General features: G+C 42.3%; 1 protein-coding gene across 3 annotated transcripts in view; it reads left to right on the forward strand.

Moving 5' to 3' along the window:
• Positions 1-2523: 2523 nt before the first annotated feature.
• Positions 2524-17084, forward strand: part of MED24 (mediator complex subunit 24) — a 33915-nt gene continuing 19354 nt past the window's right edge. For 2 of the 3 annotated variants that reach the window (XM_060203556.1, XM_007531021.3), the window contains exons 1-5: positions 2524-2703; positions 2930-3118; positions 3219-3301; positions 16604-16642; positions 17006-17079. In XM_060203556.1, coding sequence (XP_060059539.1) covers positions 2989-3118; positions 3219-3301; positions 16604-16642; positions 17006-17079 — 326 coding nt within the window. In that variant the 5' untranslated portion in view covers positions 2524-2703; positions 2930-2988. Of the gene's footprint in view, positions 2704-2929; positions 3119-3218; positions 3302-13369; positions 13574-16603; positions 16643-17005; positions 17080-17084 lie in introns of those variants that run through there. The other variant, XM_060203557.1, reaches the window with a different exon arrangement.

A 17084-nucleotide genomic window follows, 5' to 3' on the forward strand; every position in this document is an offset into this window, starting at 1 on the left:
AACTCCTGAAGTTTGCCCCCTGTGGGTGGAGACCAGGGGCTCAAACTCAGGTCTTTGTGCACCGTAATAATTCTACTGCTTCCACCACCACTTGGTCCCCTAATGAACTTAAAACAAATATCCTGATTTATAGAAAATTGTGAAGATATTAGAGGGTCACCACAGAGCTTACACTCAAAAAAAAATTTTTTTTACTGTAACATATTTAAAATTTTTTTTTTCCCTCCAGGGTTATCGCTGGGGCTAAGTGCCAGCACTATGAATCCCTGCTCCTGGTGGCCATTTTCTTTTTCATTTTATTGGACAGGACAGAGAGAAATTGAGAGAGGATGGGAAGACGGAGAAGGGAAGAGAAAGAGCTATCTGCAGACCTGCTTCACAGCTTATGAAGCAATTCCGCCCTGCAGATGGGGAGCTGGGGGCTCAAATTTGGATCCTTGCTCTGGTCCTTGCGTTTCCTACTATGTGTGCTTAACCTGGTGCGCCACTACCCCACACCCTTATTATTTTTTAAAAAATATTTATTTATCCCCTTTTGTTACCCTTGTTGTTTTATTGTTGTAGCTATTACTGTTGTTGTTATTGATGTTGACATTGTTGGATAGGACAGAGAGAAATGGAGAGAGGAGGGGAAGACAGAGAAAGGGAAAGACAAACACCTGTAGACCTGCTTCACTGCCTGTGAAGCGATTCCCCTGCAGGTGGGGAGCTGGGGGCTCAAACCGGGGTCTTTACGCCAGTCCTTGCTTTGCGCCACCTGCGCTTAACCCGCTGTGCTAACGCCCGACTCCCTTTTTAGTTCATTTTTATTAAGGGGGGCGGGCAACACCAGAGCTTTGCTCTGGTACATGGGGAATATACTTGGGATCTCATGCTTGAGATCCCAACACTTAGCCCACTGTGTCACCTCCCTGGTCACTATTAGCACCTTATAATAGCCAGGAGATGGCACAGTGACTACAGCTTTGGACTTAAAACCAAAAAAACCTGAGCTTGATCCTTGGTGTCACATGTGCGGGAGTTATGCTTTTATTTCCTATTTCATGTTAATAAATAAAAATATTGTAGAGGGACCGGGTGGTGGCGCACCTGGTTGAGCCCACTTGTTACAGTGAGCAAGGTCCCAGGTTCAAGCCCTCTGGTCCCCACCTGCAGGTGGAAAGCTTCATGAGCGGTGAAGCAGGGCTGCAAGTATCTCTCTCTCTGTCTTCCCCTCCTCTCTCAATTTCTGGCTGTTTCTATCCAATAAATAAATAAAGATAATAAGAAAAATAAATAAATATATTGTTAAGTGGAAAACTGGGAAATGTTATGCATGTACAAACGATTGTATTTAATGTTGACTGTAAAATATTAATCCCTAATAAAGAAATAAAAATTAAAAATGAATCTTAAAAAAAATTATATAGCAGTCCAGGAGGTGGAAGAGTGAATAAAGTGCTGGGCTCTCAAACAAGAGGTCCTGAGTTTCATCCCTGGCATCACATCTGTCAGAGTGATGTTCTGATACTCTATCTCTCATTAATAAACAACATATTTGTATGGGACATTTGTTCAAATTAATGAACCATTATTGAAACATTAACTAAGTTCATGTCTTCACCTAGGGAGGTAGTTCAGCCTTACAAAGCCTAGTTTGCTGTAGCATACATGACCGGAACACTACAAATGAGCTGAGTGGTGCTCTGGTTTCCTTCTCATAAGAATAAATAATTAATAAAAGGAAAAAAAAAACATTGAAGTTTATGCCTTATTCAGATTTTCCTAGTTTTCACCTAAATGTTCATTCCTCTTTCAGAATCACATCCAGGATATCAAGTTATGTTTAGTCATTATGTCTCCTTAGGCCCTGCTAGCTGTGACAGTTACTTAGATTTTCCTTGCTTTTGATAACTTCGGTTTACTTCTTTTCCTTTTTATTTCTCCTTGTTTCCGGGCGGTATACAGGGAGAGGACATCATGGGAAAGACCTCCAGATTTGGGGGATGGAGACGGAGGGTAAAAGGTGTGTGTGTAGAACTAACCAAACTTTGCTGGTGGCTTCTAGAACACAGATGTGGAAACGAGAACTCTGGTAGGTCCAGGGATTTAGGAGAGCACAAACAACAAAAAAGCCAAAAAAGAGAAAGAGCCATATTGCTAAACTAATGCCACACCCTTATAGTGCCTGCAGACTAGCGGATAATGAAAGGGTGTGGGAATACGCTTTAAATGTCTATTCAACGGTGACGTCACTGGGCGACGCCTGCTGGCGAGCCACTTCTCCAGACTCCCCCCACTACCCACCCCCGCAGCTCCGGGAGTTGCTATGATGCCCCAGCTCCTGTTTATCCTTCTCCGAAAGAAGAGAAAAAATGCGGTCCTATTAGTCTCTCAGCAACTTCGCAGCTCCATCCTAGGAACTACCATTCCCAGAAGGCATGTTGGCGTGATCTTTTTCTTGCTGCATTCCTATTGGCTCATGTCTGTTATTATCTCCTATTGGCTCTTGTTGTTTCTCCCAGCCAATAGGAAATTAACTCTTTGATAGGTACTAAAATGGCGACACTTAAATTCTAAAGCTAGCTAGTGCGGTAGGCTTAATTTTGGTGGTAGAAGGAAAGGAAACAGGGAGTTGTGGGTTAAGGTTGGGGAAGGTGGAGGAAATAGGAAAATCTGGATATGGAGCAATAGTGGCTGAGGGCCTCAACTAGAGCTAAGGGCGTAAGTATGCAGTTGGAACTGACTTGGATCTTTGCTGCCTTTTTTATTAAGGCCCTTTGAAACCTTAGGAAGTATGCGTCTAGAGAGAAGAATCTGATAATACCCTTGCTTTTCCCCCTTTCTAGTTCTGCTGCCTACCTTAAACCTTCCAGTGTTTTTTCAGTTCCATTCAAATCTGCCCCCCAACCCTGTTCTTTTCTTTAGATTTTTCTTTTGCCTTTTCTAGCTCGATTTCTCCCACCTCAAAGCTGTTGGCCACTGGCCTCACCTTCTCACAGTGAAATCATGAAGGTAGTGAACCTGAAGCAAGCAATTTTGCAAGCCTGGAAGGAGCGATGGAGTGACTACCAGTGGGCAATCAACATGAAGAAATTCTTTCCCAAAGGAGCCACCTGGGACATTCTCAACCTAGCAGGTCTCAAGTGAAGGAGGAGGAAAGAAGGAAGGATGGGAGGGCTAAAATACATCAGAAAAGTTGTGCTTACCAAGTCTTAACTTTGTCGTTCATCTTTCAGAAGCACTACTGGAGCAGGCCATGATTGGACCTTCCCCCAATCCTCTCATCCTGTCCTACCTGAAGTATGCCATTAGTTCCCAGGTAAACCACCCACTTTTCCTAGAGAGTGAGGATTTTAAATATAATTGTCAGCTCAGATTTTCAAAGTGATTTTTTAAAATACATCTCTTCTTTGAGCTTTCTTTTTTTAAAAAAATAAATATTTATTTTAATGAAAGATACAGAGAAAGATACAAAGAGCTTGAAACCACAACACTGTTCAGCTGTGGTTTTTGGTGATGCTGGGGACTGAAACAGACTGTAGCATCTCAGGCAAGAAAGTTATTTGCATAAAACTTTAGCTTTCTTGTGAAAATATAATACTGTTGTTGACTATCATATTATCTTAGCCTACCAATTATTATTCACAAATTCTTGTGTGTGATAGTGTCATAGTCCCAGGGGATAGAGCTGAGCATGACTTGATCCTATCATACAGAAAGCCCCACCCACCTATAGTTATAACAATGTCTGAGAGACAAGTTTGGTTCCATCTTTTCTTTCTTTTTTTTATTTTTATTTTTAAAAAAATCTTTATTTGTTGGATAGAGACAGTCAGAAATTGAGAGGGAAGGGGGTGACAGAGAGGGAGAGAGGCAGAGAGACACCTGCAGCACTGCTTCACCACTTGTGAAACTTTCCCCCTGCAGGTGGGGACTAGGGGCTTGAACTTGGATCCTTGCACACTGTAACATGTGCGCTCAACCAGGTGCACCACCACCTGGCCCCCCCTTTTTTTTTTTTACCAGAGCACTGCTCAGCTCTGGTTTATGGCAGTGTGGGGGATTGAACCTAGGACTTTAGAGCCTCAGGCTTAAGAGTCTCTTTGCATAACCATCATGCTATATCCCTAGCCACACATATTTTCTTTTCTTTCAAGTTTATATATTTTAATTATATTTCACATGTAAGTAAAACTATCCCATAGGTGTTTTTCACTAAGTATAATCACCTCTAGTTTCTTTCATTTTGTCCTGAAGTGTACAGTATCTTTTTTTAAATCATAAAGTAGTATCTTATTGAATATATATTCCATAACTTCTTTTTTTATTTTCCATAACTTCTTTTTAAATATTTATGTTACTGATGAGCAGGAGAGAGCGAGCTAGAGAGAGAATGAACCAGAATTTCAGTCAGGCTATGCTGGGATTTGAAATCATGGATGCAGATTGAGTGCTGTCTGTCTAGTGTGCCATCTTCTAGGTTGTTATATTCCATAACTTTGTTTGTTGTTTTTCTTTTGTCACCAGAGTTGTTGTGACAGTTTTTTCTTTTTAAAGTATTTTATTTTATTTTTGAGAGAGATGCAGAGAGAGAAAGACACGGAGAGAAACACCAGAGCACTGTGCAGCTCTGGTTTATGGTGGGGATTGAACCCGGGACTCTGGAGCCTCAGGCATGAAAGTCTCTTTGCATAACCATTATGCTATCTACCCCTGCCCTGTTGTGACAGTTTACTGCTTCTAGTGGCCATCTTTTTTTTTTTTTTTTTAAATTTTTATTTATTATAAAATGGAAACACTAGAATGAAAATGGCTGGGTTTTGTTTTGTTTTTTCAATACTGTAAGGTTAAAGAAAAGCCCTGAAAAAAAAAATTAAAAAATAAAATGGAAACACTGACAAAACCATAGGATAAGAAGGGTACAATTCCCATCACCAAAACTCCATATCCCATCCCCTCCCCTGATAGCTTTCCTATTCTTTAACCCTCTGGGAGTATGGACCCAGGGTCATTATGGGATGCAGAAGGTGGAAGGTCTGGTTTCTGTAATTACTTCCCCACTGAACGTGGTCATCGACAGGTCGATCTGTACTCCCAGCATGTCTCTCTCTTTCTCAGTGGGGCAGAGCTCTGGGGAAGTGGAGCTCCAGGACACACTGGTAGAGTTGTCTGCTCAGGGAACTCCGGTTGGCATCATGGTAGCATCTGGAACCTGGTGGCTAAAAAAAGAGTTAACATATAAAGCCATATAAATTGTTGACTAATCATGAACATAAAGACTAGGATATTGCAGATGAAAATTTGGGGTCTCCATTTTGGAAATAGTAGGTCTATTTCAGGTATATTCCAAAGGGCCCATAACTTTACTAGTTTTTGCCTGATCCTGACATCTGATATGCTGGTGGACCCAAGTTATTGTCTGGGGAGATGATGTCATGGCTGGAAAAAGGGCTAGAAAGCTGGATCAGGGAAGAAAGTAACTCCCAAATATGGGAAAAGTGTATAAATATTGTTGACTGGGAGTCCAGTGGTGGTGCAGCAGGTTATGCGCACGTGGTGCGAAGCGCAAGGACCAGCATAAGGATCCCAGTTTGAGCCCCTGCCTCCCCACCTGCTGGGGAGTCCCTTCACAAGTGGTGAAGCAGGTCTGCAGGTGTCTGTCTTTCTCTCTCCCTCTGTCTTCCCCTCTTCTCTCCATTTCTCTCTGTCCTATCCAACAATGATGACATGAATAACTACAACAATAAAACAAGGGCAACAAAAGGGAATAAACAAACAAACAAATAAATAAATATTGTTGACTGTAAGCCCCATCAATTTGATCTGGGGCCCATATTCAGGATAGGAGCCTATGTGACCTCTGCATCCCTATAGGTCTGATCTTGCATTCTGTGGTCATGAGTAGGAACATTCCAAGTTGCACTAATTTCAGGACCCGTTTTCCTCAGGTGGTCGATAGAGTATGTTATCCATCCTCCCTTTGGAGGATGGGATAGTCTCTACCATTGTTGATCCATATTGAGGGCAAGGCCCAAAAGGGGTCCATTATGTTGTTCCTGATGGAGATGACCAGTGACAATGGAGAGAGGGATCTATTCGACGTCAAGGCCCATCATATCTGTGTGGGAATCCCAGGACTCCCCAACTAGGGCCCCAGCTAATGGGGTGGCCTGATAGTGACTAAAGCGTCATCATTAAAGTATGCCAGTCTCTTGCCCTTATTCAACTTTTGTGGTCCTTACATTGATAAGTGACTGAGGGAAGTGTAATAGGAAGTAGGTGAGGAGGGTATCTAGGTCTAAGTAGAAACTATTTCACTAGGTACTTTATGATGTCTTTTTAGGTCTTTCTGCTTGCTTACTTCATTTATTGGCTCACTGCAAACTATTGTGCACTTTTGCTTTAAGGTATATATTTTGCCCTAATTTATGGATACATGTGTACATCTGCCATATCTCATGGGACCTGGTCTTTATCTAGGTTTTGAGGCTTTGTTAGGAAGTGAAACACCCAAAATGGAATTAAGGAGTCCTATGAGAAAGCAAAGATCTCACCCAGGTAATGCTGCTGAAGGGTTGACATTTCATGAGCCTGACGTCTCTGGACACATTCCGAAGTGTAGCATGCCGAAGTGATACTGCATTGATTAGGTTGGGATCAGCAGATACAGTATCAGTTGGTATGAATTGAGAGAAACATGCAGGAAAGTGAGTCCCACCCTGTAGGTTCCAGAGTTGTGTTTTTTCTTACAGAGATAGAGAGAAATAGGGAGAGACTTTTGTAGCACTGCTGCATCACTCATGAAGCTGCCAGTTTCTCCCCTTCAAGTGGAGACCAGGGACTTGAACATGGGTCCTCAAGCATGCTAATAAGTGCACTCTACTAGATGTGCTACCACTTCACCTGGTGCCATTCTTTTTCATGACAGAGACAGAAAGAGGGAGAAAGAGATACCTGCAGCACTGGTCTGCCACTCTTGAAGCTTCTCTAACTAGAGGTGGAACCAGGGACCTGAACTTGGGTCCTTGTGCTATTCCATAACTTTTTTTTTTTTTCCTCCAGGGTTATTACTGGGGCTTGGTGCCTGCACTGTGAATCCACTGCTCCTGGAGGCCATTTTTTCCCTTTTGTTGCCCTTGTTTGTCATTGTTGTTATTGTTGTTGTTATTGCTGTCATTGTTGTTGGATAGGACAGAGAGAAATCGAGAGAGGAAGGGAAGATAGCGAGGGGAAGAAAAAGATAGACACCTGTGAAGTGACCCCCCTGCAGGTGGGGAACCGGGGGCTCCAATCGGGATTCTTGCACCAGTCCTTGCGCTTTGTGCCATGTGCGCTTAACCTGCTGCACTACCATCCGGCCCCCTCCATAACTTTTTTTTTAATGTTTTATTTATTTTCCCTTTTGTTGCCCTTTTTTTTGTTGTTGTTGTAGTTATTGTTGTTATTGATGTCCTCATTGTTAGAAAGGACAGAGAGAAATAGAGAAGGGGAAGATGGGGAGAGAATAATAGACACCTGCAGACCTGCTTCACCTCCTGTGAAGCGACTCCCCTGTAGGTAGGGAGCTGGGGGCTCGAACCAGGAACCTTTTGCCGGTCCTTGTGCTTCGCACCACGTGCGCTTAACCCTCTGCGCTACCGTCCGACTCCCCATAACTTTTTAAAAACTTTATTTGGTTGATAGGAAAGAGAAAAACTGAGAGGTAAAGGGGATAGAGACTTGCAGTACTGCTTTACCATTCATGAAACTAATCAGGTGTACCCCCGCCTAGCCCCCTCGCATAACTTTAACCCAGTTGTCTGTATATTGGCATTTAGGCTATTTCCATACCTTCGCTGTTGTGAATACGGCAGGCCTAGGCACCTCTATCTCCTTGAATTGTTGTTTTTGTGTCCTTTGGATATATTCCTAGGAGTCATACTGCTGGATCAGAAGGTATTTCCATTTTTCTTTATTTTATATCTACTATTTATTAGTGAAAGAGAACACCAGAGCATCACTCTGACAAATGTGGTGCCAGGGGATCAGACTCAGAACTTCATGATTGCAAACTCTTTATCTATTGTGCTACCTCCTCAGTTGCATCCTATTTATTTATTTATTTTAACAAGAGGCGTAGAGACAGAGTGAAAGAGATCACAGCACTGAAGCTTCCTTCAACACAGTGGGGGCCAGGTGAACCTGAGTTCTGTGCATGAGAAAGCAGCTCAGTATCCAAGTGAACTATTTTGGCAGCCCTAGGTTGCACCATTTTTTATTTGTTTAGGATCTCCATACTGTTTTAAATAAACATAACTTTTCCATAATTAAAGGCTGCATCCTTTTGCACTATTGTTCCCACCAATATTGTATCAGAATTCCTTCTTCTCCACATCCTTTATAACATTTGTGATTTCCTGTTTTGTTGATGTTCTCAAAAGGTGTGAGATGGAATCTCAGTGTGGTTTTAGTTTGCATTTCTATAATGAAAAGTGATGTCATAGCTAGCCCTACATGACAAAGCAGCTCACTACCCAGAACTATTTCTGTAGCCTTGGGTCGCACCATTTTTACTTAGGATTTATTTCTTATTTGTTTAGGAGATAGCAAAATGACTGCAAGAAGACTCTCATGCCTGTAGCTCCGAGTTTCCAAGGTTCAGTCCCTAGAAAGAAAGTATTTGTTTCTTCCTTTCTCCCTCCCTTTCTTTCTCTTCCTCCTCCTCTTTTTTTTTTTTTTTCACTTGATAGGACAGAGAGAAATTGAGAGAGGAGGGGGAGTTAGAAGAGAAAGGGGGGGGGAAGAAGAGAAAGCGGACCAAGCAGTAGCACAGCACAGCAGGGTAAGCACATATGGTGCTGGACCGGTGTAAGGATCCTAGTTCTAACCCCTAGCTCCCAAGCTACTTCACAAGTGGTTAAGCAGGTCTGCAGGTGTCTGTCTTTCTCTTCCCTTCTGTCTTCCCCTCCTCTCTCCATTTCTCTCTGTCCTATCCAACAATGACAGCAATAACAACAATAATAATTACAAGGATAAACAAGAAGAGCAACAAAAGGGGGAAAAATAGCCTTCAGGAGCATTAGATTCATAGTGTAGGCACTGAGCCCCAGAAATAACCCTGGAGGCAAAAAAAAAAGGTGGGGGGAAGAGAAAGATAGACACCTGCAGACCTGCTTCACCATTCATGAAGTATCCCTGCTGCAGGTGGAGAGCAGGGGTTTAAACCCGGGTCCTTGTGGTATCCTTACATGTAGTCTGTGTGCACTTAACTAGGTGGTGTCAGGCCCCCTTCTCTCTCTCTTTCTTTCTTTCTTTTTTTTTTTTTTTTAAAAAAACCAGATCACTATTCAGCTCTAATTTATGGTAGTGGTGTTGTGTAAGATGAATCTGGGACCTCAGAGCCTCAGGCATGAAAGTCTTTTTTTTTTTTGCATAACCATTATGCTATCTCCCCTACCTAATACATGTTTATTTTCTTTCCTTTTTTTTTTTTTTGGTGGCTTAGAGCAGCTTTCTTTCTTTCTTTCTTTCTTTCTTTCTTTCTTTCTTTCTTTCTTTCTTTCTGTTTTTCTTTTCCCTTTTGTTGCCCTTGTTTTATTGTTGTTGTAGTTATTCTTGTCATTGTTGTTGGCTAGGGCAGAGAGAAATGGAGAGAGGAGGGGAAGACAGAGAGGGGGAGAGAAAGATAGATACCTGCAGACCTGCTTCACTGCCTGTGAAGCGACTCCCCTGTAGGTGGGGAGCCAGGGCTCAAACCAGGATCCTTAACCTGCTGTGCTACCGCCCAACCCCCTACATGTTGATTTTCATGAGAAATAGAGTGAGAGAGAAGCCAGATCATTGAACTTTGGTGCATAGTGGTGTTGGGGATGGAACCTGTAGCCTCTTTGGTCTTAGGCATGAAAGTCTGTACTGTTTCAGATCCCAATTTTATCTTTTTTGCAAATTTTTTTTATGAAGATGTGTTGCTTTTAATAAATCTTTTATTACCTTTTATTTATTTATTGGATAGAGATAGTCAGAAATTGAGAGGGGGAGGAGTGGTAGAGAGGAAGAGAGACAGACACCTATAGCACTGCTTCACCACTTGCAGAGCTTTCTCCCTGCAGGTGGGGACCGGAGGCTTGAACCTGGGTCCTTGTGCACTGTAACCTGTGCACTCAACCAGGTGCACCACAACCCAGCACCTTTGCAGATTTTTTTTTTTTAATATTTATTTATTTATTCTCTTTTGTTGCCCTTGTTGTTTTATTGTTGTAGTTATTATTGTTGTTGTTACTGATGTCGTTGTTGTTAGATAGGACAGAGAGAAATGGAGAGAGGAGGGCAAGACAGAGAGGGAGAGAAAGATAGACACCTGCAGACCTGCCTTACCGCTTGTGAAGTGACTCTCCTGCAGGTGGGGATCCAGGGGCTCAAACCGGGATCCTTACACTGGTCATTGTGCTTTGTGCCATGTGCGCTTAACCTGTTGCGCTACTGCCTGACTCCTGCAGATCTTTTTAAAACGAGTTCTTATATCTGCTTCTGTATTCAGCTATTGCAGTAGATTATTTTGGTTGAAGCATGTGAAGAAAATATGGTCTTAATATCAGATATTTAGTTTAATAGACATTTCATATAACTGGATATTCTTTGATACTACACTAAAATTCAACAAGTAATGTGAAGCCACATCAGTTAACTTTGCTTATGTTCTTTTTATCCTTATATTAAAATACACTGGTCTCTTTCTTGCTCTTTATTTATTTATTTTTTAAAATTTTTTATTACATTTATTTTCCCTTTTGTTGCCCTTGTTTTTATTGTTGCTGTTGTTATTGATTTGGTCATTGTTGGATAGGACAGAGAGAAATGGAGAGAAGAGAGGAAAACAGAGGGGGAGAGAAAGACAGACACCTGCAGACCTGCTTCACTGCCTGTGAAGCGATTCCCCTGCAGGTGGGGAGCTGAGGGCTCACCCGGGATCCTTACACCAATCCTTGCGCTTTGTGCCACGTGTGCTTAACCGCTGTGCTACTGCCGGACTCCCACTTTATTTTTTTAAAAGGTTTATTTATTAATGATATTGAGAGAGAAAACCAAAGCATCACTCTAGCATATGCTGTATGTGGTGCCAGGGTTTGACTTTATGCTACCTCCCTGCCTGCTCTCCTGTGGTTTATTTATTTACTCATTCATTCAACTTTTTTATTTTATTTTATTTTTTATATTTATTTATTCCCTTTAGTGGCCCTTGTTGTTTTACTGTTGTAGTTATTATTGTTGTTATTGACGTCGTTGTTGATAGGACAGAGAGAAATCGAGAGAGGAGGAGAAGACAGAGAAGGGGAGAAAAAGACAGACACCTGCAGACCTGCTTTACTGCTTGTGAAGCAACTCCCCTGCAGGCGGGGAGCCGGGGGCTCGAACCAGAATCCTTATGCTGCTTCTTGCGCTATACACCACCCAACTCCCTTATTTAACTTTCATCAGCACATTGCTCAGCTCTGGCTTATGGAGGAGGTGCTGGTGGTGGCAGAGTGGATTGAACCTGGTTTGTGGGAGCCTCAGATATGAAAGTCTTTTTGCATAACCATATGCTGACTCTACAATCCTATTTGCTTTAATTTTATTAAAAGTTATAGAAAGTTTATTGGAATAAAAAGTCAGTAAATAAGTCACCAAGAGAAGAGAGAAGCAGAGAGTATAAAGGAGCCATTATTTTAAATATTTATAAAAGATGTGTGCACCCTTGTGCATAGGATGTTGGAGACTGAACTCTAAACCTCATGCTTGAGATTACAATGCTTTATCTACTGTGTCACCTCTTGCACTACAGATCTTTTGCCCTACATAAGATTTCTGAATGTGATTTGGTCATTTGGGAAAATCCCTATTTCTGAGTTACACAGACATTCTAATTGTTGACTTTTCCCCCCTCCCAGAGCTAGTACTTCCCTTTTTTCCCCCCTCTTTCTCAGATAGAGAGGAAGAGGCATTGTAGCACCAGAGCCTCCTCTAATACCATAGCACCTCTGTTGTGGTGCTCAGACATGGGCCGTGCCCAGCATGAGTTCAGTCCCTAGCAAAGCATATGCCTGAGTGCTTTATAAGCTCTTGCTTATCTTGTCTCATATGAAACTCTCTCCTTCATGTGTGATTAAGAAAGGTAATCTTTTTTTATTTTAATGATATCAGTATAAATCTAGAAAGTGGCAGCAGAAACAACAAAGCAAAGCAAAACAAACAAAAAACATACGCATTAAAAAATATGAAGGGGTTAGGGAGAGAGCATAACGGTTATGCAAAAAGACATTCATGCCTGAGGCCCTGAGGTCCCAGGTTCAATGCCTGGCACTATCACAAGCGAGCAGTGCTGTGGTAAGAAAGAAAAAAATAGGAGGTGACATTGTAATTCTCAGAGACAGAGACAGGGTAAACACTAAACCACTTGGAGCTTCCTCCATTGCAACTGTAGCACCTCTCTTCTGGTGTGGGGACTCAGACCTGTGCTATGCACATGACAAGGTAGGACCTCTATCCGGTGAACTGCTTCTCTGGCCCCAGGAAGGTTATCATTATTATTATTATTATTATTTTATTATTATTAAAAAAAGAAGAAGAATCTTAAAATGTGTGAACACTAATGGAAAGACAAAAGGGAGAATTGTGCTGAAGTAATTAAGAGAGAAATAACCATGGGAAAGACCTCCATGACTTATAAATGCTATGCCAAATGAGTACTTTATTCTCCTTCAGTTAAGAGGCTCTTTGGTCCAGTATTGTGCTTGTAGAGGGCACTTAGCAGTGTGGGTGTTGAATATGAAGAAGAGTAGAAGAGGTTAGAGAGCAGCTGCGAGGTCAGTCTGGGCAAGCCTGCCACACAGCAGGCTACATAGTCTTCAGCCTTGGGGGCTGGTGGTAGTTTAGAGCTTTCACATTGATAGATCCCTAATACTGGAACTGGTTAAGTGCTGCTAGGAAAAACACTTGACCATGTGGAAAGTATTTTTAGGTCTCTAGAGTAGCAGTGCTCTATTGATATGGTTAGCAAAAATTGGATAAGCCAGATTCTGAATTTGGAAACCATAAATCCAGTCTAAGTGATGGTATTCCCCCCCCCCCCCCCCCACACACACACACATCGAGAACACGAAGACCTAGGGACTTCTCTCTGGTAGCTTGAGGTCTGTTTCCAGTGGGAACATCCAGCTCCCCCTTCAGGTTGGTGTCCAACAAGGTTCAGATCCCTGCCAAGCTCTTGCTATGGGGACATCAGTTATAAATAAACAAACACTCGCCTGGAAAGCTCTGGTCATCCTGCCTAGGCAGGCTCCCAGCTTTCTGATTGCTGTCAGGCGCTAGCTGTGGCTTCACAGTCCATCCCTATGAGAGTGGTGCTGAACACTAATTGTGTATTTAAGTCCTCTGTGTATTTTGCTCCTGTTTATCCAAGAATACTAGTTAAAGATGTCTGAACAGAGAGCCGTCTGTTTACATGATGGAGGAATTATACATGGAAGACATTGCCATGCATGTTAAATTTGCCAATAAAGTCATTGAGGCCGACATAGCTTTCTGCAATTTCTGGAAATTTCTGTCTCTCTAATGAAGACAACTCAGGAAGCAGGTGATTATTCTGGGGTTCTGTCTTTGTGTTCTGGTTTTTAAATTTTACCAGATTTTGAGGATACATATATATGTATGTATATATATATATATAAAGTTTGGCTTGTTTTATTTTTATTTGATTTTAATGAAAGAATAAAATACAGAGAAGAAAAAAAGACAGGCACTGGGAGTCGGGCGGTAGTGCAGCGGGTTAAGCACACGTGGCTCGAAGCACAAGGACCAGCGTAAGGATCCTGGTTCAAGCCCCCGGCTCCCCACCTGCAGGGGAGTCGCTTCACAGGAGGTGAATTAGGTCTACAGGTGTCTATCTTTCTCTCCCCCCTCTGTCTTCCCCTCCTCTCTCCATTTCTCTCTGTCCTGTCCAACAACGACAACATCAATAACAACAGCAATAACAACTACAACAACAATAAAAAACAAGGGCAACAAAAGGGAAAATAAGTAATAAATAAATTTAAAAAAATTTTTTAAAAAGGCACGGGCAACTCTGGCTTGTGGTGTGGGGGATTGAACCTGAGATTTAAGAATGAAATAGTATAACCATTATGCTATCTTTTCCACTATTTGTTATTATTTGTTTTAACCTGAGCACTGCTCATTTCTGGTTTATGGTGGTGCTGGGGATTAAGCCTCAGGCTTAAAAGTCTTTAACATAGCCATTATGCTATTTCTCCAGCCTCCAGTGAATTAATTTTTAATTTAAAAAAATGTTTTATTTCTTTATTGGATAGTGACAGAAATTGAGAAATGGGGGAAAGGAAGAGAAAGAGAGATGCATGCAGCACTGCTTCACTGTTTGTGAAGCTTTGCTCCTATGGTGGGACCAGGGGTTTGAACCAGATTCCTGAACATTATAACATGTACTCAACCAGCAGTGCCACCACTTGGCCCCCATGAATTTTTTTTTTTTTTTGCCTCCAGGGTTATCCCAGGGGCTCAGTGCCTGCACTACGAATCCATTGCTCCTGGAGGCCATTTTCCCCATTTTGTTGTTGCCCTTGATGTTATTTTATTTTTTTAATTTTTTTTAATTTAATTTATTTATTTTGTTGCCCTTGTTGTTTTTTTATTGTTGTAGTTATTATTGTTGTCGTTGTTGGATAGGACAGAGAGAAACGGAGAGAGGAGGGGAAGACAGAGAGGAGGAGAGAAAGATAGACACCTGCAGACTGCTTCACCGCCTGTGAAGCGACTCCCCTGCAGGTGGGGAGCCGGGGTTCGAACCGCCTTGATGTTATTTTTATTGTTGCCATTGCTGGTGTTGTTGCTGGATAGGACAGAGAGAAATCGAGAGAGGAGAGGAAGCCAGAGAAGAGGAGAGAAAGATAGACACCTGCAGACCTGCTTCACCACTTGTGAAGTGAACCCCCTGCAGGTAGGGAACTGGGGGGAGCCGGGGACTCGAACCAGGATCCTTGCTCAGTCCTTTCACTTCATACTGTGTGTGCTTAACCCTCTGTGGTACCGCCTGGCCCCCCATAAATTTATTTTTAATGAGTGAGTGACTGGAGCACTATCCTGTCATATGCAGTTCAGAGGATCAAACTCAGACTCTGGATCATACAAGACACACTTTTTTTTTTTTACCAGAGTACTGCTCACCTCTGGCTTAAAGTGGTGTGGGGGATTGAACCTGGGACTTTAGAACCTCAGGCATGAAAGTCTGTTTGCATAACCATTATGCTATCTACCCCCGCCCCCCGACACACTTTTTATTTTATTTTATTTTTTAATTTAAAAAAAATTTATTCCCTTTTGTTGCCCTTGTTGTTTTATTGTTGTTGTTATTATTTATTATTGATGTTGTCATTGTTGGATAGGACAGAGAGAAATGGAGAGAGGAGGGGAAGACAGAGAGGTGGAGAGAAAGATAGACACCTGCAGACCTGCTTCACCACCTGTGAAGTGACTCCCTTACAGATGGGGAGCTGGGGGCTTGAACCAGGATCCTTATGCCGGTCCTTGCACTTTGCGCCACCATGCGCTTAACACACTGCGCTACCCCCCGACTCCCTTTATTTTATTTTTTTTTTTAAAGATTTTATTTATGAGAAAGATAGGAGGAGAGAGAAAGAACCAGACATCACTCTAGCACATGTGCTGCCAGGGATCGAACTTGGGACCTCATGCTTGAGAGTCCAAAGCTTTACCACTGCACCACCTCCTGGACCACCATGCTTTATTTTCTTTTACCATTTTTTATTTGTGATTAATGGTGGGTTACACAATTGTAAGATTAGAAGATATAGTTTTACACCACACCAACCATCAAAGTTCTGTGTCTTTACCCTCCCAAAGATAGCTACCATTGTTCTCATAAAGTCATAGAGACTGTTTACTTCTGACTTTTTTTTTTCCTTTCAAGTCCATTATGACACTCTTTAACACTGAACCACTTTCCCTGGCCTGTCACATCTTACTATTGTTCGTCCTTTTGCCCACCAACAGTTAATTAAACCTTATAAATGTTGGATCATGAGTGGCATCTGAAATGAAGCATAGCATCTCTGAATCCTCCAAGATCATCTCCTTAGTGGGTTTGTGCTTATGATATCATTTGCAGTGAGTCTGATAGAGAATAGGGACAGAGTATAGCACTGCTGTCTCTCTTTTTGTGGATTGAGGAAGATCTCTTTTTTAAAAAAAAAAATTATTTCCTTTTGTTGCCCTTGTTTTATTTTTGTAGTTATTGATGTTGTCGTTGTTGGATAGGACAGAGAGAAATGGAGAGAGGAGGAGAAGACGGGGAGAGAAAGAGAAAGATAGACACCTGCAGACCTGCTTCACCACTTGTGAAGCGACTCCTCTGCAGGTGGGGAGCCAGGGGCTCAAACCGGGATCCTTATGCTGGTCCTTCCGTTTTGCACCACGTGCGCTTAACCTGCTGCACTACCTCCCGACTCCCGAGGAAGATCTCTTTAAGGGGTCAGGCTTTTAGGAGAGCTGCAGCAATTTATAGTGTTAATTTTGTTCCCTTTAAACTGTGGGACTCGTTCTCTGAAATTTTATCTTTCTTCCTTCTCTCCAGATGGTATCCTACTCCTCTGTCCTCACAGCCATCAGCAAGGTATGACTGACTATGGCCACTGAAGAACTAGGTGAGGGTGGGAGATAAGATAATGACAGAATGCTGAGATCCTGTGACCTCTGGCATCAGCACATCATTCTGATGCGTGTGACTGGCATGGCTGCTTCCATTGCAATGAGAGGGATTGTGGGATGTGGGGGCTCGCAGTCAGGAGCCAATTTTCACAGCTGACAGTACAAAGTCTGAAACCTGAGGTGGGAGGAAAAATGAGCAGGAATCCTGAATGTATCATCTTGCGAGAGCTCGGGTTGACTGGGGCATCCTCTAGCATTTCTGCTTTTTCTTTTTCTTCTCCTTCCTTCCTTCCTTTGTTTATTTAATGTTTCCACTTTTCTTTCCTAGTTTGATGACTTCTCCCGGGACCTGTGTGTTCAGGCTTTGCTGGATATCCTGGACATGTTTTGCGACCGGTTGAGGTAAT

Source organism: Erinaceus europaeus, chromosome 12 (assembly GCF_950295315.1).
Source record: "Erinaceus europaeus chromosome 12, mEriEur2.1, whole genome shotgun sequence".
NCBI classification, from domain to species: Eukaryota; Metazoa; Chordata; class Mammalia; order Eulipotyphla; family Erinaceidae; genus Erinaceus; species Erinaceus europaeus.